Genomic DNA, 26394 nt, shown 5'->3' with positions numbered 1-26394 from the left:
GATTGTCAAAAATTAAAACATCTGACAATACTAAATACTATTGAGAATGTGGAACAAAAGGAACTCCCAGTTACTGCTGGTGAAATGTTACTTTTACGGCCACTGTAAGAACTTGGCAATATCTAGCAGAGTTGGAGATGTGCATTCCTAAAAACCAGCCTGAAACTCTCTCTCTTGTGTATATGAGGAGACCTGAGCAAGAATGTTCATTGCAGCATTGTTCAGATTACAAAAAAAAGTAGAAACTGAATGTCCATCAATAGGAAAATGAAAAAAACTCTGTTGTGATCATGCTATGGAGAAATAGAAGTTTAAATGATTGAACTAGACTTACATATCAAAGTGGGTAAGTTTTAAAAATAAACTGATGGATTTATATTTTGTTTATGGATATATGAATATAGTAAAAAGTATAAAACATGCAGGGGAAGATAGATATCAATTTCAAATAATGCATGTTTGGAGAGGAGAAATAGAAATGAAATCAAGGAGTAGTACATGAGGGGCTTCAACTGCATCTACAATGTTTTATTTTTTCAAAAATATCAAAATCAAATATGGAAAAAGATCGAGATCTATATTGTCTCAAAACTTTTCTGAGCATTCAAAGTATTTTCTAATTTAAAAAATACTGAGGGAGGGACGCCTGGGTGGCTCAGTCAGTAAAGCATCTGCCTTCGCCTCAGGTCATGATCCCAGGGTCCTGGGATCGAGTCCCACATCGGGCTCCTTGCTCAGCGGGGAGCCTGCTTCTCCCTCTGTCTGCTGCTCCCCTGCTTGTGCTTTCTCTCTCTCTCTCTGACAAACAAATAAAATATAAAAAAAAAATACTGAGGGTTTGGGGCACCTGGCTTGCTCAGTTGGTAGATTATGTGACTCTTGATCAGAGCTTTAAGTTCGAGCTCCATGTTGGGTGTAGAGATTAGTTAAAAATAAAATAAAATCTGGGGCGCCTGGGTGGCTCAGTCAGTTAAGCATATGGCTCTTGATTTTGGCTCAGGTCATGATCTCAGGGTTGTGGGATCAAGCTCCGTATAAGGCTTATGAGCTGGGATTGAGGCCTGCTTTGAATTCTCTCTCCCTCTGCCCCACCCCCCAAAATAAGTAAATAAAATCTTCTTTAAAAATGGGGATAATAGGGGTGCCTGGGTGGCTCAGCTGGTTGGGCATCTGCCTTCAGCTCCTGTCATGATCCCAGAGTCCTGGGATCGAGCCCTGAATCGTGCTCCCTGCTCAGCGGAGAGCCTGTTTCTCCCTCTCCCTTGGCTGCTCCCCCTGCTTGTGCACTCTCTGTGTCAAATAAATAAATAAAATCTTAAAAAAAAAAAAAAAATGGGAGGGCGCCTGGGTGGCTCAGTTGGTTAAGCAACTGCCTTCAGCTCAGGTCATGATCCTGGAGTCCCGGGATCAAGTCCCGCATCAGGCTCCCTGCTCAGCAGGGAGTCTGCTTCTCCCTCTCCCGCTCCCCCCTCTTGTGCTCTCTCTCTCTCAAATAAATAAATAAAATCTTAAAAAAAAAAATGGGGATAATAGCGTCCACCCTATGTTAACAAGATTAAATATGTTAATATTATAAAGTTCTTTAAAAGAAAAACCCCATAAAGTTGGGGCTCCTGGGTGGCTCAGTGGGTTAAGTGCTAAAGATTCTGTCCCTCTCCTTCTGCCCCTCCCCCCTCCCTAACAAAACAAAACAAAAAAACCACAAAGCAAACCGTTGTGTTCACTAACCAAGCTAAAACATACTATGGTTGAGGATTAAAAATAATAAAGTTTACAAAGGTACAAGAGTACCTGGTATGTAGTACATGCTTGAACAGAGACTGTTAGGAACAATGATTCTAAGTGTCAGTTTTAAGCATCAAAAGGGGCCATGATCTGATTAAAAGAAAGCACAGTAGGGTTGGAAGAAGGCTGCCCAGTTCCAATAATACTAGTTGTATTTCTGGAGGACACTATCGATGCACTGCAAAGCTCAATTTCCATGAAGTTTGACACTTTCCTCATCCCAAGTTTACAACTCAGAGTAATACGAGATAGTGCTGGTAGAAATACATGCTCCATTTTACAAAGGAAGCTTCAGCAAGTAACAAGTGATTCCGGCTATCTTTTTTTTTTCTTCCTCATTTGTTTTTTCTCGGTGGCCGGACCAAGGTCCTTCAAGGTCACAAAGAAGAAAGTATTTTTAAGAAACATTTAAATGTTCTGAGGACTGCATATATTTTCATCCATTTTATATTGACACGTTATACATAATATTTCACTTTAATAAAAGATTTCTGCTACGAAACTGAAAAAAATGAAAAATTGTCTACTGAGCTGGATTACGTTCTTTTGGGCTTTAGCAATGTCCTCCGGGTCTTCAGCTCCGTTTTGCCCAGTAAGCATCTGCAGACCTTGTTTCCATGTGGCCTCGCCACGGCTCCAGCCACCTGGCTCGGACATTTTCCGGCCTCCACTCTGCCCAGCTGGCTCCAGCCACCCCGGCCAGGCCAGCTCTCTCCTCCTCTGCCCTCCCCGGGGCGCGCCTACTGTCCACACTGCTCCTTAGCTCTTCTTGGGCAAACTCCGGGTGCCTTCCTTGTTTCCCAGCGCCTGAGCTCCCAGGGCGGAAAAACTGGAGCTCACGGTTCTTTTCTGTCCCTCGTGGCCACGTCAATCCTTGTTGAAAGAAATTTTACCTCCAGAGGAGACAAACTTCGGACAGCTTTGACAAAAGCCGCGCGGGCACTGGGCGCGGGCAATCGGCGTGGCGGGGGGCATCCGCCGACCTGGAGCTGCGCGGCTCCCGCTCCCGGCGGCTCCCCCGGCCCGGGGAAGTGCTCCCTCGGCTGCCGCAGTCCAGGGCCCGCCGGCCGGCCGCGCTCCGCGGCCAGGCTGCAGCTGGCGCCCCTCCACGCCGCGGACAAAGGCGCCCCTGCTCCGCCGCGCGGCCCGAGCCTTTCTCCGCCGGCGCCGGGGCGGCGCGACCCGCACGTGACGCTGCGCGTGGCTCCGCGTGCGGCCCGGTCCCTCGCGGGCCCGCGGAGGCAGCGCGTTGAGCCGCGCTAGGCCCCGGGCCCGGCCCCAGGCTCCCCTTGTCGGAACCGGGTAGAAGGACCCTCACCCGGCACTTCTGGGAGCCCGCCAGCAAATTCAGGCCAGGCAGTCTGACTGGGGGCCTTTTGGGTTCTCAAGGGTTGAGAAGTAAAATTCCTTTCTCCCTTTTAATGATCCAGGGGGTCTTCCTCCAGTCCTCTGTGTCTTAGGGAGGACCCAAACAACTTCTCCCTTTTGCTTTGCCCCTTTTGGTGGGAAAAATAGTAATTTGGGGAAAAGGTGAGAAATTGTGCCTAGCATTTACTGAGCCTTGGCTACGTACGTGCCAGGCCCTCTTGTGCGTGCCAGGCCCTCTTATAGGCACAGATAATTAGTTTCAGTTAATCCTCAAAAGGATTTGTGAAATATTATTTTCCCATTCTACCTTTCCATTTTTAGAAAACTGAGGTTAGGATTTTGTGCTGAGGGCCTGGGAATACTGCAATTAATAAAGCAGACAAGATCCTGTGCTCACTCAACTTACAAGGGGGAGAGGGTGGATAATCACAACTAATTAATTACAAAAGGGGAATGAGAGCCCTGAAGATAAGCTCCCCAGGTGCTGAGGGATGGGGCTTTATAACCAGGGGGGCATGACCTGGCCTGGGTTGGGAGAGGTCAGGAAGCTTCCAGAACTGTTGCAGTAGTCTGGGGAGCAGGGGAGATCTGAGGATGTTGACCACAGGAAGAACCCATTCAAAAGAAACTGGGATAGTGGAATCAATAGGACTTAGAAAGCTGTTAATTGTGGATGGTGACTGAAAAGTCAATCCAGCCTCTCTACCACCTCTACCTTCCAACTCTGGGGCATTGGAAAGATAGAGGAACTAGGTAAATTCCTGGGTTCCGATCCTGATTGTGCCCCTTCTTGCTGGGTGACATCACGGACAAATCACTCTGTAGGGCCTTGGGAGACCTGCATTCCTTTATTACACTGCTGGCATGCTATGCCCTATGATGGTGTTCCTTCAACCTCGAGGGAACATTGCAAAAAAAAACATAAGAGGGACGTGTAGGAGAACTACACCATACATCTACAGTAACATAGTGGTACTGGCACATGGAAATGGAATAAAAATCTGGAAATAAATCCCAATACATATGTGAACATAGTATATGACAAAAGAAGTACTATATATACATAGAGATGGATTATTAAAGAATGTTCAGAAAATATAGATCGTTCAATATATGGTATTGGACAATGGGTAGCCACCAGGAAAAAAAAAATTGGATCCGTATCTCACCTCTTTTAGACCACTCAAAATGAAAACACTGAAAAATAAACTTTAGAAGCACTAGAAGAAAATGCAGGTTTCTAAAAACACTCTTGGAGTGGGGAAATCCTTTCTAAGTATAACACAAAACCTAGAAGCCACACACATAAACACTCACACACAGACACATTCAAACAAGCACAACAAAAAACATCATCTATGCCACATATCACACAGGAATAATTTTCTTTATATAAAATGAGCACTTATAAATTAGTAACAAGGGACCGACAACTTAGTAGAAAAGGAAAAGGCGGTTCATGGTAAAGATCAAAATGGCTCTCAAACATGAAAAGATGCATCACTTATAATAAGAGAAATGGAAACTAAAATTACAATGAAATACCATTCTCACTTACCAAATAGGCAAAACTCACCTCTGGAAGGCACCTTGGCAATATCAATTTAAAATGCAGATTCCTTCAGCAACTTTTCTTTTAGGAATTTTTCTATGGATACATTCCTACAAGTATGGAATGGTATGCCTAAAAAATTCATAGCCAAGTATTGGAAACAACCTAAATGTCCATTGATAAGGAACTTATTAAATTATGACACAGCACATAGAAGAGTGGAGATGCAGATGTACAGCTAGGAAAAAATCTTCATAATATAGAGGCTCTGGAGGGTGTACTAGATTTGAATTACCTCCATAAAATAGAAACAATTGTACCTCTGCACAAGGTTGTTGTGAAGATTACAATTAAAATACCAAAAGCACTTAAGGGCACCTGGGTGGCTCAGTCGGTTAAGTCTGCCTTCGGCTCAGGTCATGATCCCAGGGTCCTGGGATCAAGTCCTGCATCAGGCTCCCTGCTCAGCGGGGAGCCTGCTTCTCCCTCTCCCTCTGCCGCTCCTCCCCAGCTCATTCTCTCTCTCAAATAAATAAAATCTTTAAAAAAAATTACCAACATAACAATAAAAAAAAATTTTTAATGTAATTTAAACAGGAAAAAAAAATTTACCAAAAGCACTTAGAATATCCAGAATATATACCATTAGCTATTTACTTATACATACTGTTTTTTTTTTAAGGTTTTTTATTTTTAAGTAATCTCTACACCCAACATGGGGCTCAAACTCACAACCCTGACGTCAAGAGCTGCACGCTGTACCGATTGAGCCAGCCAGGTGCCCCACACATACTGTTAATAAAAAGAGCAAAGGGGCAGAACAGCTTGTACAATTACCTACCACGTGTGCAAAAGAAAAATAACTGTATAGGTTATTGAAAGTTTCACAATCAATCAGTAACAGTGGTTGCCTCTGGAAAGAGAACTGAAGGGCCAGGGACAAGGCAACTTATTTTTACAGTCTACCTTCCTCCTCTCCCCCCCATCTACCTTTCTATACCTTTTAATTTTTTTACGATGGGTATTTGACATCTATCCGAAAGATAAATTATTTTATTTTTTAAAGTAGGCTCCACACCCAGCCTGGAGCCCAGTACAGGGCTTGAACTCATGACCCTGAGATCAAGACCAAGACCTAAGTTGAGATCAAGAGTTGGATGCTTCCCAACTGAGCCACTCAGGCACCCCAATAAATTAATATTTTTAAGTAGAAAAATATCAATCAGACACACATAAAGAAAAAGTAATTAAATTTTATAAGATGTAGAAATTAAATTATGCTCTAATCTTTTCCACTAGTGTAATTTTGTTAGAATGCTCATATAGTGGAGGCATTGACTGACTTTTCAAATTCATCCTGCACCCTTTCAAATTACTGATGGAGCTTGCACCTCAATGTGTGGACCAGCAGCATCAGCATCACTTAAGAACTTGTTAGAATGCAGAATCTCAGGCCCCACCCTAGACCTACTGAATCCAGTCCACATTTTAACAAGATTCTCAGGTGATTTGTTTGAGGGAGCTTGTTTGAGGTAGGAGAGGCACTGAGCTAGGCACATAATAAAAAACAAAAATATAAAACAGAACAGAAGCACTGTTCTATCTACTCTTCTTTTTTTTTTTGACTCGCACTTCTCAAAATTGGTATGGTTAGATGATTCTGAAAAACATATTGTGGGTTCCAAGAACACAAACACAAAATAATCAACCTATAGGGCGCCTGGGTGGCTCAGTTGGTTAAGCGACTGCCTTCGGCTCAAGTCATGATCCTGGAATCCCCGGATCAAGTCCCGCATCGGGCTCCCTGCTCAGCAGGGAGCCTGCTTCTCCCTCTGACCCTCCCCCCTCTCATGTGCTCTCTCATTCTCTCTCTCTCAAATAAATAAATAAATAAATAAATCTTTAAAAAAAAAAATCAACCTATATGAGCATATATAAACTTTATTATTTTTTTTCTATATAAACTTTAAAAAGAGCTACTTTCATCCATGATGTTGTTGTAAGTCAGGATAGAGGTTACCTTTGGGGAGATGGGAGGAGGCAGAGGTTGGGGCAGGGCCTAAAGGGCTGCTTCTAGAGTGCTGGTAATGTTTGTCTCTTGATCTGGTTGCTGGTTATTTGGATCTGTTTGTGAAAATTCTTAAGGACTGTGTAGTTCTGATTGGTGTATTTTTTTGAGATGTGTCCTATACTTCAAAAAAAAGTTTTCAAAAACTCTACTATTATCACCTACCTCAAACCCCTTTACCATGGGGGAGCCAAGATGCTTGGGGGAAAAAAGACTGAGCTGAGGAAATTATTTACACAGATTTAGTTACTGGTAGGTAACTCCCACTTAATTACTTTGTCACACACACACACACTAGAACTCCTGTACTTTTTTTTTTTTAAGTAGGCTCCATGCTCAGTGTGGAGCCCAATGCAGGGCTTAAACTCATACCCCTGAGATAAAGACCTGAGCTGAGATCAAGAGTCGGATGCTTAACTGACTGAGCCATCCAGGAGCCTCCTGTACATTTTATTTATTTATTTTTAAAAATTTTATTTATTTGACAGAGAGAGACACAGCAAGAGAGGGAACACAAGCAGGGGGAGTGGGAGAGGGAGAAGCAGGCTTCCCGCGGAGCAGGGAGCCCGATGCGGGGCTCGATCCCAGGACCCTGGGATCATGACCTGAGCCGAAGGCAGACGCCCAACGACTGAGCCACCTAGGTGCCCCGCTCCTGTACATTTTAAAAGGTGCCTACTACTGACCTGCATTCACCCGAAAGATAACATGATCATGACAGAGCTGCTTCAGGGTGCTCTCTGGAATGCTGGGGGGAGAAGGAGCACAGGCTCTGCTCTCTTAGTGGGTTTCAAGCCTGAACTGACCATTCATTAGCTTACATAACCCTGGACAAGTTACTAACCCTCATTTCTGTCCTATCGGAGGATGATAATTATATTCCCATCTTGTAGGAATGCTCTCTGTATTAAATGAGATAATATATATGAAGTGCTTGGTGCAGTGCCTGGCACATAATAGGAGCCCATTAATGGTAGACAATTATTTGAGAGTAAAGCTCTTCTCAATCATTCCCAAACATGACCTCGCAAGTAATCATTACCTGCAGTTAAAGCTAATTACAGCAGGAAACATTCTGAAAGCCACTTCCCTGGATGTGAATTCAGGTCTCACGATCCACGTGAGAACCAGAATTTGGAGTACCAGCACCAGGTTTTTCAGGATATTTGCTTTCAGAAGCACCCGCCCCATTCCATTGCCCTTAGCCAGCAGGGCAATACCTGTGTCCCTCCCTGTCTTCCCACACCCCTCCACACAGAGAAAGGCCCAGTTCTCATGCCTCCTGCTACATGCTCCCACGAGCTTGCTCTCAAAGCTTCTAAACTATGGGGTGCCTGGATGGCTCAGTCGGTTAAGCATCCTCCTTCAGCTCAGGCCATGATCTCAGGATCCTGGGATCGAGCCCCCCATCGCATCGGGCTCCCTGCTGAGCAGGGAGTCTGCTTCTCCCTCTCTCTCTGCCTGCCACTCCCCACTGCTTGTGCTCTTTCTCTGTCAAATAAATAAATAAAATCTTTAAGGGCACCTGGGTGGCTCAGTTGGTTAAGCGACTGCCTTCAGCTCAGGTCATGGTCCTGGAGTCCCGGGATCAAGTCCCGCATCAGGCTCCCTGCTCAGCGGGGAGTCTGCTTCTCCCTCTGACCCTCCCCGCTCTCATGTGCTTTCTCTCATTTTCTCTCTCTCAAATAAATAAATAAAATCTTTAGAAAAAATAAAAAATAAAAAAAATAAAATCTTTAAAAATAAATAAATAAATAAAGTTTCTAAACTAAAATTTTCAGGTGGAAATACTTGGAAGCAAACTTCATGCTCTTAACTTCTAATTCGGAAGAGGCAAACCATTCTTTTTGCCTGTTTCTTCCCAGAGTTTCCTCTGGCTCCCAGCAATGGTGTAAAGATGAGAACAAAGTATCCACACCCAACGATAGAAGGGAAGTCTGATAGAGGAGTAGGAGACAGCCAAAGCAGTCTTTGTCCTTATTCCAAGATAAAGAACTTTTTCAAAACATTTACATTTTCAAAAGGTCAAGGGCGGCTATCTCTAGGTGGTAGGAATATAGGTATTTGCCACTTTTAAAAATGATTTTCTACATTTTCCTAATTGTCTACATGACTATGTATTATCTTTAATGTGATAACATTCTTTGGGGTCTTCTCTAATTACAAAAGCATTTTGTGCTCAGTGCAGAAAACTTGGAAGGCACAAAGGAAAACAAGTCCCTTTAACTCACATCATGTAAAGATAACAGCTGTTAACATTTTGGCATATGTCTTTCCAGATTTTTCTCTATGCAGAGATGCTTCATTTTTGCGATCTGGAAAAAAGTAAACAGTTAAGAGACAAAGCCTTGGATCTTTAGCTCTCAATTTTATTTCTGTTTTTAAACAGCTTCTAACGGCTTGGAAATATCCCTAACAGCAGGGGCCTGCCCCATGCAATCCGGGGGCTCCCCTAGCCAGGGCTGGGGTCCAGGCTCCAGTAACTCCCCCCCACCCACGCCAACCATCAGGCCTATTTTCTCTCTGTCTCTGGAGATTTGGGACAGAAGAGGGTCTCCAGGGAGAGGGAAAACTGGGACTAAGGGACGCTGCATGGAAGGATTGAGCTCAGACACAGCTGCCTTTGTTAGTCTTAGGATATTTTGGGATTTGGTAGCATGCTCAGACAGACTGTGGGAGGGCGTAAAGAGGGGCTCCTGGACTCCTCTCTGGCCTCACGCATTCCTGGGCAGGGCCTACAGCACCCCTTCCTCTTGCCAGGCTGGGTGCCCTGCCTTTAGAGGCTGGGCAAATGGCAGCCTGCAGTGATCCAGCATGCCTTGCTGTGACCTGGTCAGCTGCACTTGACTCCTGGCCTAGGCGGGCTGGGTCATCAGGAAGGGGACGAGGATTCAGACCTGGGAGCGCCCCACTGTCTCCCAGCACTTGGGACCTGACTGTATCAACCCCTTACCAACTCTCACCTACAGGGGAATAACACCAGGGCATCTCTTTGTGAGGAAGAGCAAAACCGGACACTTAAACCCCGAGCACGGGCAGGGCTGGGGCCCCCGGGGTGAGAGACACCTCAGTGCATGCGCTAAAGCAGCAGGGGCAGCTCGGCCAGAGGGTAGAGGCCCACAGGGCTGGATCTACCCTCCCCCAACTCCTCTCCACACCCACGGTAACCATGGAAACATAACCACCCCCTCCTGCCAGCTGCCTGGGTTTAGGCAACCAGGCCTGGCCCACCTCCACCCGGCCCCGGCCTGAGCCGATGCCAGGCAGCCCAGAGTGGCCGCAGGAAGAACTGGGATTGGGCCATTTGGTCGGTCCAGGCTTCCAGCGCAGCTTGGGAGGGCTGCCACAGGAGCCCCCACGCCGCGCGGCCCGGGCCAGGGTCCGCGGCCAGCATCACAGCCAGCAGCACGGCCCCGGCCGCGCTCAGCCTGTGGGCTAACAGCTACTGTGGGGCAGGAGCCCCTGCTGCTGCAGGAGCCGCCTCCGGGCCTCACTGGCGGGGCTTTCCGGCGGCTCCTCCTCCTGCCCGGGCCGCTCGGCGAGCCCCTCAGGGCTGAGGATGTACCGATAGTCACTGGGGGTGCCCCCCGCTGCCCCCACACTGCTGCCATCCCCGGCCCCGCTGCTGGCCTGGTCCCCGCCAGGCAGCTGCAGGGGGCCTCCCTCGGCGGGCCCCTCGGCTCGCTCCAGGTTGATGTACAAGGGGTCCTGGCTGGTGGACAGCACGGACAGGTGGCCCAGGACGCTCTCCAGCTCCATCCGCAGGCACGTGAAGGTCGGGCGCCGCTTGGGGTCGGCGCTCCAGCACTGGTACATGAGCTCATACCTGGGCGCAGAGGAGCGTGAGGGGTGGCAGTGAGGACCCCCGAGGAGAAGCTGAGGCCCCTTCACCATACGGAACCACGATTTGGGAAACTTTTCTTTAACACACCCATATGTAGGACTATGTATCAGGCCCTCTTCTAAGTAGTTGACATTTATCATTTAATGCTCACCACAACCCTGTGAAATAAATGATTCCTATTTTACCACTGTGGAAACAGGCCCAGAAAGGTTAAGAACCTTGCCCAAGGTCACACAGGTAGAAAGGGATGGAGCTAGCTCCAGAGTCCGTCCTAGGCTCTGCTGGGAGGGGCACTAGGCGTGCTTTTGTCTTGCAGAACACAGCGGGAGTCAGTGTTATTTTAATGGCAAGGATTTGAACAGCCACCCTTTGTCCCAAATCCTCACCCACTCAGGCAGACTTAAATCTTCATTGTTCATGGACACCTTTGAATCTAGAAAAGCTTCCAGCCCTCCCCGCCCCTTCCCCCTCTCCCCCCCGGGAAGGAACACTTTCTACATACACTTTCAGGAGCCTTACAGATTCCCTGAGGTCTTATTCCTGTTCCCAGGGAATGCCTCAGGCTTAAGGGAAAAAAAAAAAAAAAAAAAAGAACTAAGGGAAGGGGGTTCTGACCAGATGCAGTCAGAGCAAATGCCTGACTCTCTTGTGCCTACAACAGAAGCCCCAAACAACTGCCCCACACACTGGCCCTCCTGACAGGGGCCCCCAATGATGGGAGGAATGGTGCCAGACATCGAAGAGGCCATGGAAATGTGGGGCCATGGGTATGTGGCCAGGCTGGGCTACATTGTCAAGGCTATGCTAGGAGCCAACTGGCGCCTGTCCACCAGGCTGGCTGGTAGGAGGCCAGCGCCCGCCCTATTGACAACACTAGCCCCAACCTGAGAGGAAGCTAAGCTGGAGCCTGATCCCCGATGCCCAGCAGAACCTCTGCAGCTCCAGATGCCCAGGCAGGCTACAGCCACAGGGAAACCTGAGCTCCTGCCCCTGCCATGCCCTGAACTGTGCAGATGAGCAGGAGGGGTAGGGCCTGGCTCACGCCCTCAGATTTCCCTCTTACCCACAGTCGAGGATCAGGGCACTTAAAACCAACTGCCCTAGAGAAAAAGGACCCCACCTTTCAGGCATCTTCCTCTGCCTGTCCCTGATCCTGGACCTCTGGTCCAGCCCCACAGCAAGAAGTAGGGAGTAGATTCCTTCCCTGGGTCACTGTGGACTCCCTCCCCCTGGTACTAGTGAAAAGGCCCCCCAGGGCCCCAGGGAAACTGGCTTGCACAGGGTGGGAAATACAACACTAGAATGGACAAATTACATTTGGCGTCATAGTTAAGAGGCACCTATTCTAAAATCACAGGTATCTAGGTTCACATCCCAACTCATCTACTTAATAGCTGTGTGACCTTGGCCATGTTACTTAACCTCTTTAATCTTTAGTTTTTCATCTACAAAATAGGGATAATGATAGTCTTTTCCTTATGGGGTTAGAGGGGGATTACCTGAAAGAATGCCTGTAAAGTACCCAGCTAATGCTAGTAACCCTGTCTTCCAGTCACGAGGGGTTCACAACACTCCACTGTGCAGTGGGTGTATCCCCACCCTACCCCACTCCCAAAGGCTCCAGGCTTTCAGAAAGGAAAGAAGGCAGTTCTTCTCCCCAGGATCTTAGGTCTCTCCACTCCCTCAAGAGGAAGCCAACCTCCCGCTCCCCCCACGCCCCCTCCTTGTCCAGCGAGGAATGTGACAGAGAGGCAGTTTTTTCTTGCCCTGGTGCAGCCCTCTCTGAGGGGGAGGGAGGGCCCAGCCTGGGAGGTTTTCTTAGACTAGCTGGGGACTGAGAAGGAGTGGGGGGGGGGGGGGGGGGGGAGAAGGTGACAGAATCGTGTGCTATTGCTCAACCCTGTACCTTCTGCCCTCGGGGTTCCTGGTTCTTCCTGGAAACTGGAGAAAATAAGAGTGTAAGAAAGGGTGGAACAAAAAATACAGGATGGGAAAGCAGGAGAGAGAGTAAACGGGAGGTAGCAGATGAAGAGGCAGCTTGGAGTGGAGGTTGGTCTTCCCTCTGGGGACAAGGACATTTCCACCAAAAAAACGAAAGGTCCAGTTGAGGTTCCGCGCTCCCACTGGACCAGCAGCTGTGGTGGCAGGCAGCACCTGAAACCCCAAATTCCTCCTTCCTCCCCAGGTCCCCTTCCCAGGGCACTCACACGTCCTCTGTACACTCTGAAGGCTGTTTCAGGCGGTTCCCGCCGATGAGGTAGTTGTAAATCTCAGCATTCTCAATGCCAGCATACGGCGTCTGCCCACGAGTCATGATCTCCCACATGGTCACCCCGAAGGCCCACTGGGACGGAAGCAAGGTTGGAGGGGAGATGTCACTAGGTTTCCTGAGCTGGGCAGAACCCTAAGGCAAGCACATCTTAGGGCTCAGGGGCCTCAGAAGGGGGCAGCCAAAGCCCAAAGAAGAGACCCAGCTAGGTCCTTGAGGACTCTAAAGGGCCACCCACACCCTAGGCCACGCTGCTTGCGTTCCCACCGAGCCTCCCTGTGCCACCCTGCTCACCACGTCACTGTGCACAGTATACAGGTTGTCAGCCAGGCTCTCCAGGGCCAGCCACTTGACAGGCAATTTGGAGGCACAGCCCTGGCGATAGTAGTCCCCGCTATAGATCTTCCGGGAGAGCCCAAAGTCAGCTACGCACACTGTCATGTCTTCCGCCAGCCTGTGAGGGGTGTTGGAGGATGCAGTCAGCCTTACGGAAACCAGGGCATCTTTGCTCCCCAGCTGTCCCCACGCACCCAGGTGAGAGCCGACCATTAGCTAGTTCTCCTGTCGTAGGCTGCTCTGTTCCCCACCCACCCCACGCCCCGAGCCCTCTAGAATTCACATACATGCAATTCCGAGCAGCCAGGTCTCGGTGAATAAAGTTCCGGGAGCTCAGGTACTCCATGCCACAGGCGATGTCCACCATGAACCGGACCAGGGTCTGCAGGGGCAGGTTCTAGTGGGCAGACAGGGCTAGCTCAGGCTGGATCTGCCCACCCAGCCAGGGCAGGATGAAGGGGGTTCCCTGGCCAGAAAGCCTAAAGACTGTCCTTGGAATTACTGAAAGGAGGGCGTTTGGAGGGGCTTCCCAAGGCAAAGAAGCTTTGGCAGATCTGAGAGAGCATCCAAGAGTCAAGACACTCCCAGTGTGGAGCTCTAGAGGTCTCTTCTCCCAGAAGTGGGCCCTTGCCCCGCCTAAAATTCCCAGCAGGGCTTGTGAGGGAGAAGGAAGCCTTCTAACATAAAAAGGGTCAAAGCCAGGCTGCCTCTTCCCAACCAGTTTAATCGGCCCTGCCCACCAAGCCAAACTCAATGCCAGGGTCTTTGTCCCTTTCCAACTCCTGGCCATTCCACCTCAGGCACTCACAAAGGGATTCTCCCCAATCCGGGAGGCGAGTAGGAAGGCGTGCAGGTCCCCGTGCTTCATGAAGGGCAAGATGACCATGGGGATGGGGAGACGGCCTTTGGCCCTGCTGCGGAGGCTCACCCCTGGGGACAAGGGAGAGTCAGGAGCAGGGCACATAGCAGTCAAGAGATGGCTCAGGTGTTTGCATGAGTCCGCCACTTGCTAGGTCCTATATCTCTAGCCCTGGCTCTGCTACCTCCCTCCCCGTAAGTCCACACTGGCCCTACCTACTGGTGACTACCTAAGATTTGGCTGCCCCCCAGATCTCTGGAGCATCTACTTGTCCCCTCCTTCTCCTCTGTTCACATGAGCAGTCTTCAAGTGCAGACCTTTGGTATAGGGCCTGCACGATAAACTCCTTACCTGGAGTTGGATCAGATTTCAGCCAGGACCTTCCTTGCTATTTTGCTATCTGCTTCCTCACCAGCTAAGTCCAAACTTCTCTCCTACAGGCTGCCCTCCCACCTTAGGGGAGCATACTTTTAGCCCTATTGTATATCTGCCTCCCCCCAAGAAGGAGCTCACCAACAAGCTTGGCCACGTGTGGGTGGTCAAATTCCTTCATGCAAGCCGCTTCCCTGAGGAACTCTTCAATGTCACTTGAAGCAATGATGTCAGCTAGAAGGATGGAAGGGAGGGAATAAGGGAGATGTGCCCCCAATTCTGACCTAAGACTCCTAGGCCTTGTCCTTCCTGGGCTTCCCAGAGGGCTCAGGAAACAGTCTGGCCATTAGCAGAAGAAACTCCCATGGAGTGGGGCTCTCCAACCATCTTTCCACTTGCTAACGGTCTTCCCTTTGGTTTGGATAGCCCAGACGCTCAGGCAACCAGCTTTAATCACCCTGAATGAGCCCAGAGGACAGTCACTGCTGACGACAGAAAGCAAAGGGCGCAAACATGTGTGGGTTTATGCTTTTGAATTATTCACGTGGCACAGACGGCATCCTAGTTAGTGCTGACTAACTCTTCTTGGAAAGTCTAGGGGTGCAGCAGAGCCTACTTCCGGCTCAGGACCCCTTCCACTCCTCACTCCAGGTCTACTATTCTCCACTCACCTTTCAGCATCTTGACGGCCACTTTCACAAAGGAGCCATCCTCCTGCTTCAGCTGGGCCTCCCGCACTGAACCGAACTCTCCTAGGAACCGACCCAAATGATGGTGAGGCCCTTTGCCCTACCAGCCCCAGCCCCTTTTCTTCAAGGTGACCCTCCCCAGGGACACAAATCACTAGACTCCGGGGCCACTGCAGGAGGCTCCCTTGTCCACAGCCGACGAAAGTATGCTGGGAGTGCTCCTCTGCCCTCCTTATCCCCAGCCACCATTCCCCCAAACATCCCCGACTCAGCAGTCTACCAGCATATCGTGTTCACAGGAGCTGCCCCAAGCCCACACCCCCAAAGTGCTGGGAGCAATCAAAGACAAACTCCACTCCGGCTAATCCCCATGCAGCCCCACACACCTTTGCCCAACATCCGGCCCAGGGTGAACTGCTGCTCAGGGATGAGCACATCCTCCAATTTGTCCTTGAGTTCATCGCTGATGCCCAAGCTGTCCACTGTGGGGAGAAGGGTGGTGAGACAGAAGAGGGGCCTCTCTGGCTCCTGACCGACACCCCAGGCTCGGCCCTCAGAGAAGGCATGAGCTTAGTTTAGCTCTCCCACAGCTAGGATGCAACCTCCACGAGAGTAGGTCTGTGTGTCTTTTCCACTATTGTGTGCTCAGGACTCATTAATGTTCAGACACACTGGCCAAATTAATGAGCTAACAAAAAGAATACAGATAGGGGCGCGCAGATAGTCCATTTTTCCTATGATTCCCCACACTCACATGTGGCCTCGATACGCTCAGGCCGCTCCCGATTGAAGGACCGGGCTGCCCGGAAGTGAACGGCCGGCTCTCCCCGGGCCATGACACTGTCAAAGGCTTGCCTAAGGGGAAACCCAGGACTTGGAGTCAGCCCCAAGATCTTCGGTCATCGCCCGCCTCTCCCTCCTGTCCTTACCCCCTTACCCGAACCGTGTCTCCTTCCGCCTCTTTCGAAGCAGGATGAGGGCCAAGGCTGCGGCCGTCACCAAGGCTGTCAGCACACCCAGGACCACAGGCACCCAGGATGTGCGGCTGTGGGGAGGGCCATGCTGGCCTATGGGAGATGGGGGCAGTGGCATGAGCGAGGCTGACATCAAGGAGTCCCTTTAGAACTTTCCACTGATGGCCATCTGGCCTGGACAAGAGGTTCTCTTAAGTCAATAAAGGTCCCGAGGGGAAAGAAGCTCCAAAGGAAGCCCCAAGAGTTCCTACCCTGTCAGTGACAGGCCCTGGCTGTTGGAACCTACAATACGACCAGGGATTTCTATGCTAGTTCTGGGGCAGGGGAAGAAGGACATATGGTTCAAATACCAACCCTGGCCTCAACTGCTGAGTCTTTGGGTCTATTGGAAGCAAAGGTGCTACCAAGCTCCTTCCACCAATCTAGGTTGGCCTTGAGAGCCTTGATCCCCTCTGCCCTTCCCCTACAGGCCTTACCTGCACGGTCATGAGAAGAGACCACCAGTGGCTGACTCCAGGGCCCACAGCCAACTGCATTGGAGATGCACACACGCACAGTCAAGTCCTTCTGCGGATCCCAGCCTGTCAAGTTGGCCCTGGTCCCCTCCACTGTCAGCTCACCCTGCAGCCAGGAAAAACCCCCATCCCACATTTGAGTCTGAGGAAAAGGCCTCCAGCTGGGGCCTGAATGCAGAAAAAGGTCCAGCTAGGAACCCAGGAGGTAAGGGACACTGTGGGTTCAGGGACCTCAGGAACACAACCTGCTGGGAGTCATCACATTCCTTCCCCAGGCCGCAGAGGCCTTCCCTGAACACAAACAAGGCTCAGTCCAGGCAGGCAGAGGTGGGGGATGGGAAGGAACCAGGCTGAGGATAAGACAGCCTTATCCGTGCCCTCCCCCAGTCTGTTTAGGAATGTGCTTCCTGCTTTACAAGTGGCCACCCGAGGCAATCCTAACAGGAGACAATCCAATAAGGAGGGAAGCCTGCAGGGGAAGGTGGGGAAAAGTGGACTCCCTGGGGTGGTGGGAGGCCCAGCCCACCAAAGTCCCCAGGCCCACCAAGGACAGCCATTCGGAAGCTCTAAAGGTCTTAAGAGTCCTGACAGATGACTCGGTGTACCTGGAGAGCAGAGGCTTGTCTCCCCTTACCTGGGTGCCCCTTACCTGGGTTCCATTGTCCTGAACCCAGGACAATTTATAAGGTCCCAGGGGGCCTTCCAAAGGGCCCTCGGGGATCACTTCTTCCCACTCCAGGATGAGGCCTGAGTCTGTGCGGATGGCATGGAGGTTCTGGGGAGCGCTGGCTGGGGCTGTACCCAAAGAGAGAAGGCCGCTAAGAGCCCTGCCCTTCCCACTATCACCATCCCGTGCTAGCCTTTGGAACCAACTCCCAAGAGCTACACAGCTCAGACAGCTACAGGTGGGGGTTAGGACTTCCCTCCCAGTTCTGACTGCTCTCACCCAGAGTCCTGTGGAGGAGGGGTGAGCAATGGCAGGACCCACAGCACCCTGCTAGGTACAGTGCTGCTCTTGGTTACTGCCTCAGCAGCATCCTTCACCACTTCCCCCTCATAGCCCCACCAGCATCTCTGCTATTGATAGGAGAACTCCAAGCAAGTTCCTGCCACAGGATCTTTGCACTTGCTATGCCCCCTTCTGCAGTGATTTCCCCTCCCCCATGTGTGGCTTGTTCCTTATCATTCAAACTTCAATCTCTTTATGGGGGTATGCCTGGACCACCCTGAGGGCACTCTTCCTCACCAAATGATCTGATCTTTTCTAATTTGCATGTCTGCTCCACCCCTAGAACTAAAGCTGCATGAGAAGGGGCCGGATTTATCTAATTCATAGGTACACAGCAGACACTCGGTGTTTGCTGAATGAGGCAGGAACCCCCCTTCAGGTAACCTCTCTCTCAAGCAACTTCATTCAGGACTGAAGCCAACGTCGCCTGTTCCCCGTGCAGGCCCTGCCCAGCCACTCTGCTCTGCAAGCCCCTTACCTAGGCCCTTTGTCCGAAAGGGCACCCAGTCAGCATATGGAGAAGGCCCCAAGGCGTTGGCACAGCGCACCCTGAGGCTGTAGTTGGTGGCAGGTGCCAGGTCCCGGAGCAGGCAGGTAAAAGGTGGCACGGGGACCACAACAGCCAGGACCTCCCAGCCTCCTGGAGCCTGTGTCACCTACAGAAAAGCCGCAAAGTAATGATGGAGAGGAGGGAGGCCGAAGATGCAATAGGCATGGGCAGGAGCAGGGGACAGAGGAGGTGGGGGGAGATCTTGAGTTAATGCCTCCTCTAAGCCTATCAGCAAACACCTGCAACCCACTCCCTCCCACCTGCCCCCACTCTAATAACACCAAGTTCCACGCATCCATTCCTTTGCAAATGCTGTTCCTTTGCTTGGAATGACCTGCTCTTCCTAGCAAAGTCCAACTCATCTTTTAAGGCTCAGTGCAAATACAACGTTTTCTGTCAAAGACTTTCCCAACTACTCCAGAAAACTCATACCCTTTTATGCTTGATACATAACTCAGTTAGAAGGGTTACCATTTATTATAACTACACGCAAGTGCAAAGTCTCAGTTTCTCAAGGGCAGAGTAACTGGGAGCCTAGGAGCACAGTGAACCAGGCCTTCACCTTACATTTTGGGGGCCCAGGACAAGTGTACAAATGGAGATCCACATACCATATGGCTAAATATTTAAATGTTATAAATCAGCTAACAAATTATTGGACAAAATATTTCCTATGATGGCATATGGACAAATAAAGCTTCAATCAAGGTCAGGTTTGCATTTATAATCCTCTCATCCCTAGGATTCCCAAGCCAGAATGTGGTGGCACAAGAAGAGCTAGCCTGTGAGCCAAGGGTCTGTACCGGGAGGAATATCAACTGCGCGGGTGTGGACAATGCTACCTGCATACCGATTCCCCACAACGGCTGCCCTTTGGACTTGAGGTGCACAAACCATGCCCTCCCAAGGAGGGACCAGGGAGGAGGCCCACACAGGTCCTAGAAGCAGACTGGGGGCCATAAGGGCGGAGGTCCTGAGTATCTAGAAGATGGTGTAGTGTGGCAGTTGGGGGAAGGGGAGGGGATGTCCTCATGATCTAGATGGGCATATCCCCTTGTCTCTACAGATTCCTTACCCAGGGGCAAGGGTGCAGCCAAAAGAGGGCCAGAGTGGAGTCCTCTAAATGGTACAGCCCAGAGCAGGGGCCTCTCCTGCCTGGGGGAACTGCCTAGAACACTTTCAAAGGTGCTCATTAAAAACTTTGAGTAAACAGATGAAAATAAACAAGTCTGCATTGCCTCTTGTTTCTGATATCACCTCACCCAGGTTTTCCACTCTCTGGGGCTTAGAACCCCTTCTAGTCCCCTTGTTCTCTTTGGCATGAGTCAGGGGATGGGGCATGAGGGTACAGGTATCAGCTAAATCAAAGGTTTGGGGTTTTGCCGACAGAAGAAAAACTCCTCCAGGCATCCCAAATCTGCTCTAGTGATCTGCTTTCCAGCCTGAAGAATGTATGGGTTTGAGCCAATTTGCCAAGTCACTTGGTGGCCAGAGCACCTAGGATAAGGGGCGGGCTGGGCTGTTCCTGGTAAGGGAGCAACACCTGGAGAGAGCTGGAGACCAAGCCCCATGGACAAGTGTAGGTAAATGTGATACCACTGTGAACAAAGTGCCACCGAGGCAGCCACAGTACGAACATGGCCAGGAGAGCCTGTCCTCCCTACCTGGATCGTACAGGATTGGAGCAGGGCCAGGCCATCGGCCCCTGGTGTCCAGGCCACACTAGCATTGCTGCTGGAGAGCTTTGTCACTGTGATGTTAAAGGGGGCTGCAGGCAGTGCTGTGGACAAGGAGTGAGAGTCAGCGTCCTGGACTCAAGTGCCCGAGAAGGAGTCAAGCCTCAAGTCCCTCCCTAAGGCCTGGGGTCCCCCCAACCTGATGATGGCTACCCAGCACTCCCAGCACCACAGTCATATACAAGCCAAGAAGCCAGTAGGGGAGAGCTGCTCATACCAGGGAGAGTGTTATCAGCTGGCTGCGGGGAGAGGTCGCCTCTCTCTGAATCAGGGTCCCTATCTGGCCAAGGAATAGGATAAGAGAGTGGGTGTGGCGGGGAAGGGGGGACAACAGTACCTCTGCCTTGGAAGAGACAATTGAGAGGCAGCCCCTGCAGCCACAACCCATTCCCCCCCCCCCCACTGGTTCTCTCCCTCCCAACTTTCCTCCCTTTGTGCACACCAGCCCTTTGGATCTCCGCTATCATCCTGCTAGGCTGTTTTTCCCAGCCCCATTCCCTCCACAGGGACTGGCAGAAGCAAGGCTGGGCATGAGCCTTGACCATCTCCTGCTGGTTCCCTCTCTCCCTCCTTCCCTCCCGAGGACTCTGCATCGTGATGGGAAATCTGGTGTGACGTCAGGTTTCTATTCTCATCTCAGCCATGGCAGGGTCTCAGGTGCTCTCACTAGGGATGGAGCTCTGCCAATTAACCCTTCATCCCTCAGGTCCCAGCAGGGCCTCGGGAAGCCGGAACACCAAATGATTGTAACTTCACCCGGCTGCTGGACAGCTGGCTGCAAACGCCCCTGCCTCACTCACCCTCCCTCCCTCCTGCCAGTCCTCCTACCTTGAAGGCGAACAGTGGCTGGGCGAGAAGAGGCCAGGCCTTTAAGGTTGTGAGCTTCACAGGAGAACACGGTGCTCTGGGTCACCCCTGACGCCAGAAAACCTCAGTCAGCGCCCCCCAAGCAGCAACTCCCATTCAGCCTGGGACTGGGGAAGGGGGTTTGTGCAGGCTCTGGATCTGAATATCCTAGAAGTCCCTCCAGCCAGAGGAAGGGGCTAGACAGGTTGGAACAACCAGGGACTTTGGAGTCTAACGAGCCTGGCTATAAACCCCAGGGCTGGGGCTCTGTCTTCTCATCTCTTGAATTGGGAGGATTGTGCAAACCCACATAAAGCGCGCGGCACACAGTAAGCACCTGAGAAAGGTCATACTACTCCCCCTGCCTCAATCCCACCTCCCGCAGACAGCACAAAGCTGCCTCCCTTCTCTGTTCGCTCCTCTATTGTACAATCCAGAGCCCTTCTCTGTTTGCTCTATGCCCGCATCATTGTTGATTTGCAGATTCTTTGCCCTGCAATAGTTCTCAGCATCTTATGCATGTGTCTTGTCTCCCCAATTACACTAATTCCTTGGGGGCTGGACTGACGGCTTCTATATCTTTTGTATTCCTTCGATCCCCCATGGTGCCTAGCACAGTGTGGTGTGTGGAGTAGGAGTTCAGTGAGTGCTTATTATCAGGCCAGCTGCCGGAGGGTCCCAACCACGCACATCTGGAGAGAACTGAACTTCCCTCTCATAGGCTCCAACCCAGCACCTCCCGAACAGGCCCGGTAGCCCACCTCTTCTCAAGATTCATATTGCTAGGGGACTTGGCACATCAGAACCTATCCCTCCCACAGTCCAGTATGTGAGACCAAGCTCAGCCTCCCAACTTCTTTGGTCAGTTCAAGCCTCAACCAGGAACACGAGCTTTATTTCACAGAGAAGGGAGCCTCACAAGCTTCGTATGTGCCTGAGGATCTTGGGGTCCAGGTGGGTGTACAGGCGTTGCTGCTTTGGGTCTAGCTGTGTGGAGGTATGGATAAATATAGTTGTTTGAGAAAATGTCTAGAAATTTCTGGAAAGAGTCATTAGGAGAGGAGGCTCCTGTTTCTTTGTGCTGCACCCCCCCCCCTTTCCTTCTCCCTGCCATTCCCCACTCTGCAGCCCTAGACTCTTGTCTTCTAGGCAAGCCTGCCAGACACTCCTCCTAGCTCTGCGTGGGCTGGTTCCCGGCTCCTTCCCTTGGGAGGGGTGGGGGGAACGGGTGCCCCTGGTTTCACAGGACTCATCTCCCAGGGCCAGCTGTGCACGGCCTGGACTACCGTGCAGGACGGAAAGAGGCTCCAGAGGCCTCAAGCACGCCCAGCAGGATCACCACTGAACCACTGATCAGCTCCCTGGCCAGCCTTGCACACCTGACTAATGAGCTTAGTAACGGTGCAGCTCACGTACCCAGGCACCAGGGTGTGCTTTAGACACTCACAAGAGCAGACTTGGTGATTTGCACAGATTTGCACGCTGCCAGCCTCACCAACCCTACTCAAAGCCCCCTCCTGAGGCTGCTCACCTGTTACATTTAAAACAGAGGGAGAGGGAGCGGGCCCCCACACCTTCGTGCCTCCTCTCCACCACACAATGGTAACAGGTTCAGGGGGGCCCACGGCCTCACAAGACAGTTGGAAAGGGGCATTGGGTGGTACTGCCAGATCTTTTGGCTCCACAGTGAAGAATGGCACACCTGGGGAGAAAGGGGGGTGGAGGGATGAGCCTTGCCACTTCTCAGTTTCCAACTACCCAAGCCACAAGTTTGCTACCATTTGCAGCCCTCTATGCAGAAGGTCCTACAGGTCCCTTAGGACTGGGTCAAACTGCAGAACAGGCGTCTAGCTTGAGGGGGGAAGCTTCCCTTCTTTGGGCACCTTAGGAATATCCTTTATGCTCTCCCCTTGGGCATGGTAGATTCTCGCTTCCCAGACCTGCTCTGACGGCCTTCCCAGAGCAGGGGAGGAGGCAGAGGGTGGGGAGCTGGGGGAAGGTCAGAAAGGGAGGGGGAGTGGGCGGAAGCTTTAGCAGAGTTCTGCTGGCAGGCCCCAGATCCCGTTCAGGGCCCTTTGTTACTTTCTTAGTCACTTTGTTTTCCTGAGCTGAACAGCTCTGAGCTCCCGCAGCTGCGGATCCTTCCTCCCCTCCCCCAGCCCTCCCCTTCAGGCCCTTCTGCCTGGCCACTTGGCAGAACAGGGTCCAGCCCCAGATGGGTGCTTAGGCTTGCTGCTCAGACAACTGAAACTGACTGCACCCCATAGACTGGAGGTCCTCATCACCCCCTTGGCTGTGAAATACCCAGACTCCAATGAGTAGGGTCTTCCGATGTCTGGGGTAGGGAAGGCCTGGAGCCTGGAGCAATCGGGCCTCAGAGGGCAATGGGGCAAATCAGCTTCCACTGAGCTTTCTTCTGCAGACGTGTGGTCACTAGCAGACAGCACCTGCTCCAGGCCAACATGCCCACTCGTGTCTCTGCTTCCTCACCTTCTACCGTGAGCCACACTGGCTGGGAGGTCTCCATTTCACCCCCATCCTCCACCTGGCACCAGTACCGGCCTGCATCAGAGCGCTCCACTGACTTCAGGCTGTGGAAACAGGACACCAGGCTCACCTCCCAGGGTCAAGGGGGTGCGCAGCTATGCTGGGCAGACTCAGTGCGTTCAGCCTGCCCCCCTTCTGGAAGTTTCCACAGGTTGCCGAATAAAAAAACCCAGACCTCTGGGCATCAGCATTGCCCCCAGCTCCCAAACCCAGGGAAAAAGCACAACCTGCCCCCAGGCTGGCATGCACACTCTCCCCCAGGGTCCTGCACCTGAGGAAGCCAATCCAGTGCTGCTCACTGACTGGGATGTACACCTGATCCACACTCTGGACCACAGCCCCGTCCTTCACCCACTGTATCTCGGGCTCCTCCATTCCCTCCACACTGCAGTTGAGCTTCACTGGCTGCCCCTGAGACACGGTCAGCTTCACCGGGGCTCCCATGAGCTTCAGGCCTGAGAGGTGGGAAGGAGAAGGTGTCAACCCGCTTGACAGGGACTCTGTCCCTGGAAATATCCCCCATCCTCTTCCAGAACCTAGGTTCTGGGTCAGAGGGCTCATCCTCAGCTAATGGTCAAGAAAGCAGAGGTTGGACAGTGTGGGAGGGAAGGTGGTCTGGGCCTTGGCTGGGGGAAGGAAAATGACAAGCTCTCCAGCCACATGTCTGCCACTGCCAAGTTCCCCCCAGCTCCAAGGAAGTGACCTCTTCCCCATACCTCCTGACTGGGCCATGTTAAGTTCAAGCCCAACCACCAAAAAGAAGGCAAGCCAGGCCAAAAAGGTAGGGCCCTCACATACACCTGGGGCAGGTACCGCTGCACCCCTGTAGTTCAACAGGCGGCCAGCTCTCTGCCCGCCCGAGGTGTCTGGCCAGACTTCACACTGCTGCTGGCACACCCCTGCACCCCACCCTGGCAAATGAAAGGAGGCTGAGGAAGAGAAGGAGGGGGTGCTCCCCTGAAGTGGAGAACATATGGCTGCAGAACCACGTCAGATCAAACACATGGCAGCCTTCCTGGCAGCCACCCGCTCTATTAATACCTGAATGTGTGCAGGGGCGGGTGCTAGGGAGGTAGGAGGTAGAAGGGAGGGGAGGGGCCCTGAAGAGGGAGCCCAAGACCCCTGAGCTGTCACACCAACAGGAGCCACCTTGCGTAATGCTACCTCTGCATACACACACACACACACACACACACACACACACACACCCCTCCTGGTCTCCTGTCATGTTTTTAAGCAGAGGGGCAGGTGAACTATCCACAGAGCTGAATCCAGTCCTGCTTCTTCCTGCCCTTTGCTGTGCAACCCTAGGCAAATTCTTGGGCTCTCTGATCCTGAGATACACATCTTTCAGCTTGTAAATACTTGTCAACTTGTCACTCTTTGCCTTCCCTTCCCTGAGAATCTCATATAGCAGGGAGTGCCATCTCAGACAAGGTGCCAGCTGAGGCTGCTGCTTTAGCCTGTGACACAGGGCCGGTCACAGGGCAGGGAGGGATGACCTCACACCCCATACACACCCAACAGTCCCAGAGGGACCTGGGAACTTGGAGAGTAGCCCTCCTATAACCGGCCAATGTCTCCATGGCCACGTGGGAACACAAGGCTAGCCCCCACGAAGACCAGCAACCTCGCTCCAGCCCATCCTCGCCAGCATTCCCTGTTTCAGGAAGCTCTGAGCGGGTACAGGAACTAGAGTATGTCCAGATGTTTTCCGTGACTGGGCACCCTCACAGCCCCTGTACCTAAATGGGGTAGGTGTGCCTCTTGGGTGCTGAGTCCAGCCCCTGTGGTTTCAGAGTGGGGCTCTCGTGTGCAGGGCGGGCAGAATGGGGTCCCCAGGACTGGGAGGGGAGAGCAAACAACCAGACACGTCGAGGCGGGAAAATCCCCTCTGACCACTCAGCCCACAGCCCCACTCCCTTCCCCTTCCACCCCGCCAGAAGAGCCCCGGACGCGAGAAAGTTGGGGGTGGGGCTCCGGCCCAAGAACCTGCAGCGGACGCTGCGCTGCGCCCCCCTCCCCCAGCCCCCAAGCCTCGGCCTTCCAGCTTCGTCCCCCCACCCAAGTCTCCGGCCCGCCCAGGCCGGGACTCGCTCCGCGGCGGTCCCTGGGCGCCCACCCGGCCGCGCCCCTCCGCAGCGCCCCCGCGTTCCGCCGCCTCCCGACCAACCCCTACCTGCGGCCGCGGGCTCCGCCAGCAGCAGAGCGGCCAGACCCGCCAGCAGCAGCGGCGGCGGCGGCGGCGGCAGCGGCGGGAGCCCCGGCCGCCCCATGCTCCGCCTCAGCGCCATCGGCCGCGACGCCGCACCATGCCGGGCCCGGCCCGCGAGCGACAAGGGAGGAGGGAGGAGGGACAGAGGAGGAGGGACGAGAGAGGACGGCCGCGGGAGGGGCGGGGGCCGTCCCGGGGGGCGGCGCTGGGGCCCGCGCCTCCGAGACCCGCGCCCGCTGCGAGTCGCCGCGGCCGCCGTCAGCAGCGCGGGGTCCCCGGGGCCGCTGCTGGGCCACCGCGCTCCTTCCACAGCCGTCGCCGCCGTCGCCGCCGCCGCTGATTCATGTTCTGCGAGCCGCCGCCTCCTCCCCAGCCCGCCGGCCCTCAAGCCCGAGCTCGTACCGCCCCCCCGCGGAGCCTCGGGCGGCTCGCTCGGAGCGCCTACCCGGCCGCCGCCTCTCCGGCCGGCCCCCGCCCTCCGGCCTCCCCAACCGCCGCGGCACCCCGGGCCAGCTTCCCCAGGGCCGACCAGAGGATCGGCCGGGTGCCCGGGTGGCGCACTCAGCCACGCCCCTCCTTTCCCTAAACACTTTCCAGCATCCTTTCAGACCCAGCACTCCGGCTCCTGCTGTCAAACCTCGCTAGAGCCTCTATCGCACCCCAACTTTTGTCCAGGCTCTGATGCCAGAGTCCCGTCCCCCGTCTCAGGCCATAAAGCATCTCAGTCCCCTAAATTCCCAATCGTCGGGGCCCCCGAAATCGTGACTCAAGGCTCCCCCCTCAGGACCTACTAACACCCCTTCCTGCCTCTTTCTTGAGCCTTTCACCCAAATTTCCGATATTCGTGCTCCATTTCCCAC

At 52.6% G+C, this 26394-nt stretch overlaps 1 protein-coding gene across 3 annotated transcripts; it reads right to left on the bottom strand.

Moving 5' to 3' along the window:
- Window positions 1-8587: 8587 nt before the first annotated feature.
- Window positions 8588-25704, bottom strand: TYRO3 (TYRO3 protein tyrosine kinase). Of its 3 annotated transcripts, XM_034994049.1 has the most exons (20): window positions 25499-25704; window positions 23591-23774; window positions 23263-23363; window positions 22304-22474; window positions 20755-20841; window positions 20144-20206; window positions 19855-19970; window positions 18119-18296; window positions 17281-17426; window positions 16593-16737; window positions 16080-16209; window positions 15897-15997; window positions 15529-15624; window positions 15125-15205; window positions 14595-14687; window positions 14031-14152; window positions 13510-13619; window positions 13181-13340; window positions 12825-12961; window positions 8588-10599 (listed from the first exon to the last, which is right to left on the bottom strand). In XM_034994049.1, the coding sequence occupies exons 1-20, from the start codon at window positions 25611-25613 to the stop codon at window positions 10209-10211; spliced, it is 2727 nt and encodes a 908-aa protein (XP_034849940.1). In that variant the 5' UTR covers window positions 25614-25704; the 3' UTR covers window positions 8588-10208. The 3 variants fall into 3 exon arrangements, with proteins under 3 accessions (XP_034849940.1, XP_034849941.1, XP_034849939.1); XM_034994050.1 differs by lacking the exon at window positions 20144-20206; XM_034994048.1 differs by lacking the exons at window positions 20144-20206; window positions 20755-20841 and having other exon boundaries at window positions 25499-25653.
- Between the last annotated feature and the right edge of the window lie 690 nt (window positions 25705-26394).

The sequence above is a fragment of the Mirounga leonina genome, unplaced genomic scaffold (genome assembly GCF_011800145.1).
Source record: "Mirounga leonina isolate KUSES-001 unplaced genomic scaffold, KU_Mleo_1.0 Mir_91, whole genome shotgun sequence".
Lineage (NCBI taxonomy): Eukaryota > Metazoa > Chordata > Mammalia > Carnivora > Phocidae > Mirounga > Mirounga leonina.
Note: the sequence above shows the minus strand (reverse complement) of the source record. Positions and strands in the feature narration are given on the sequence as shown.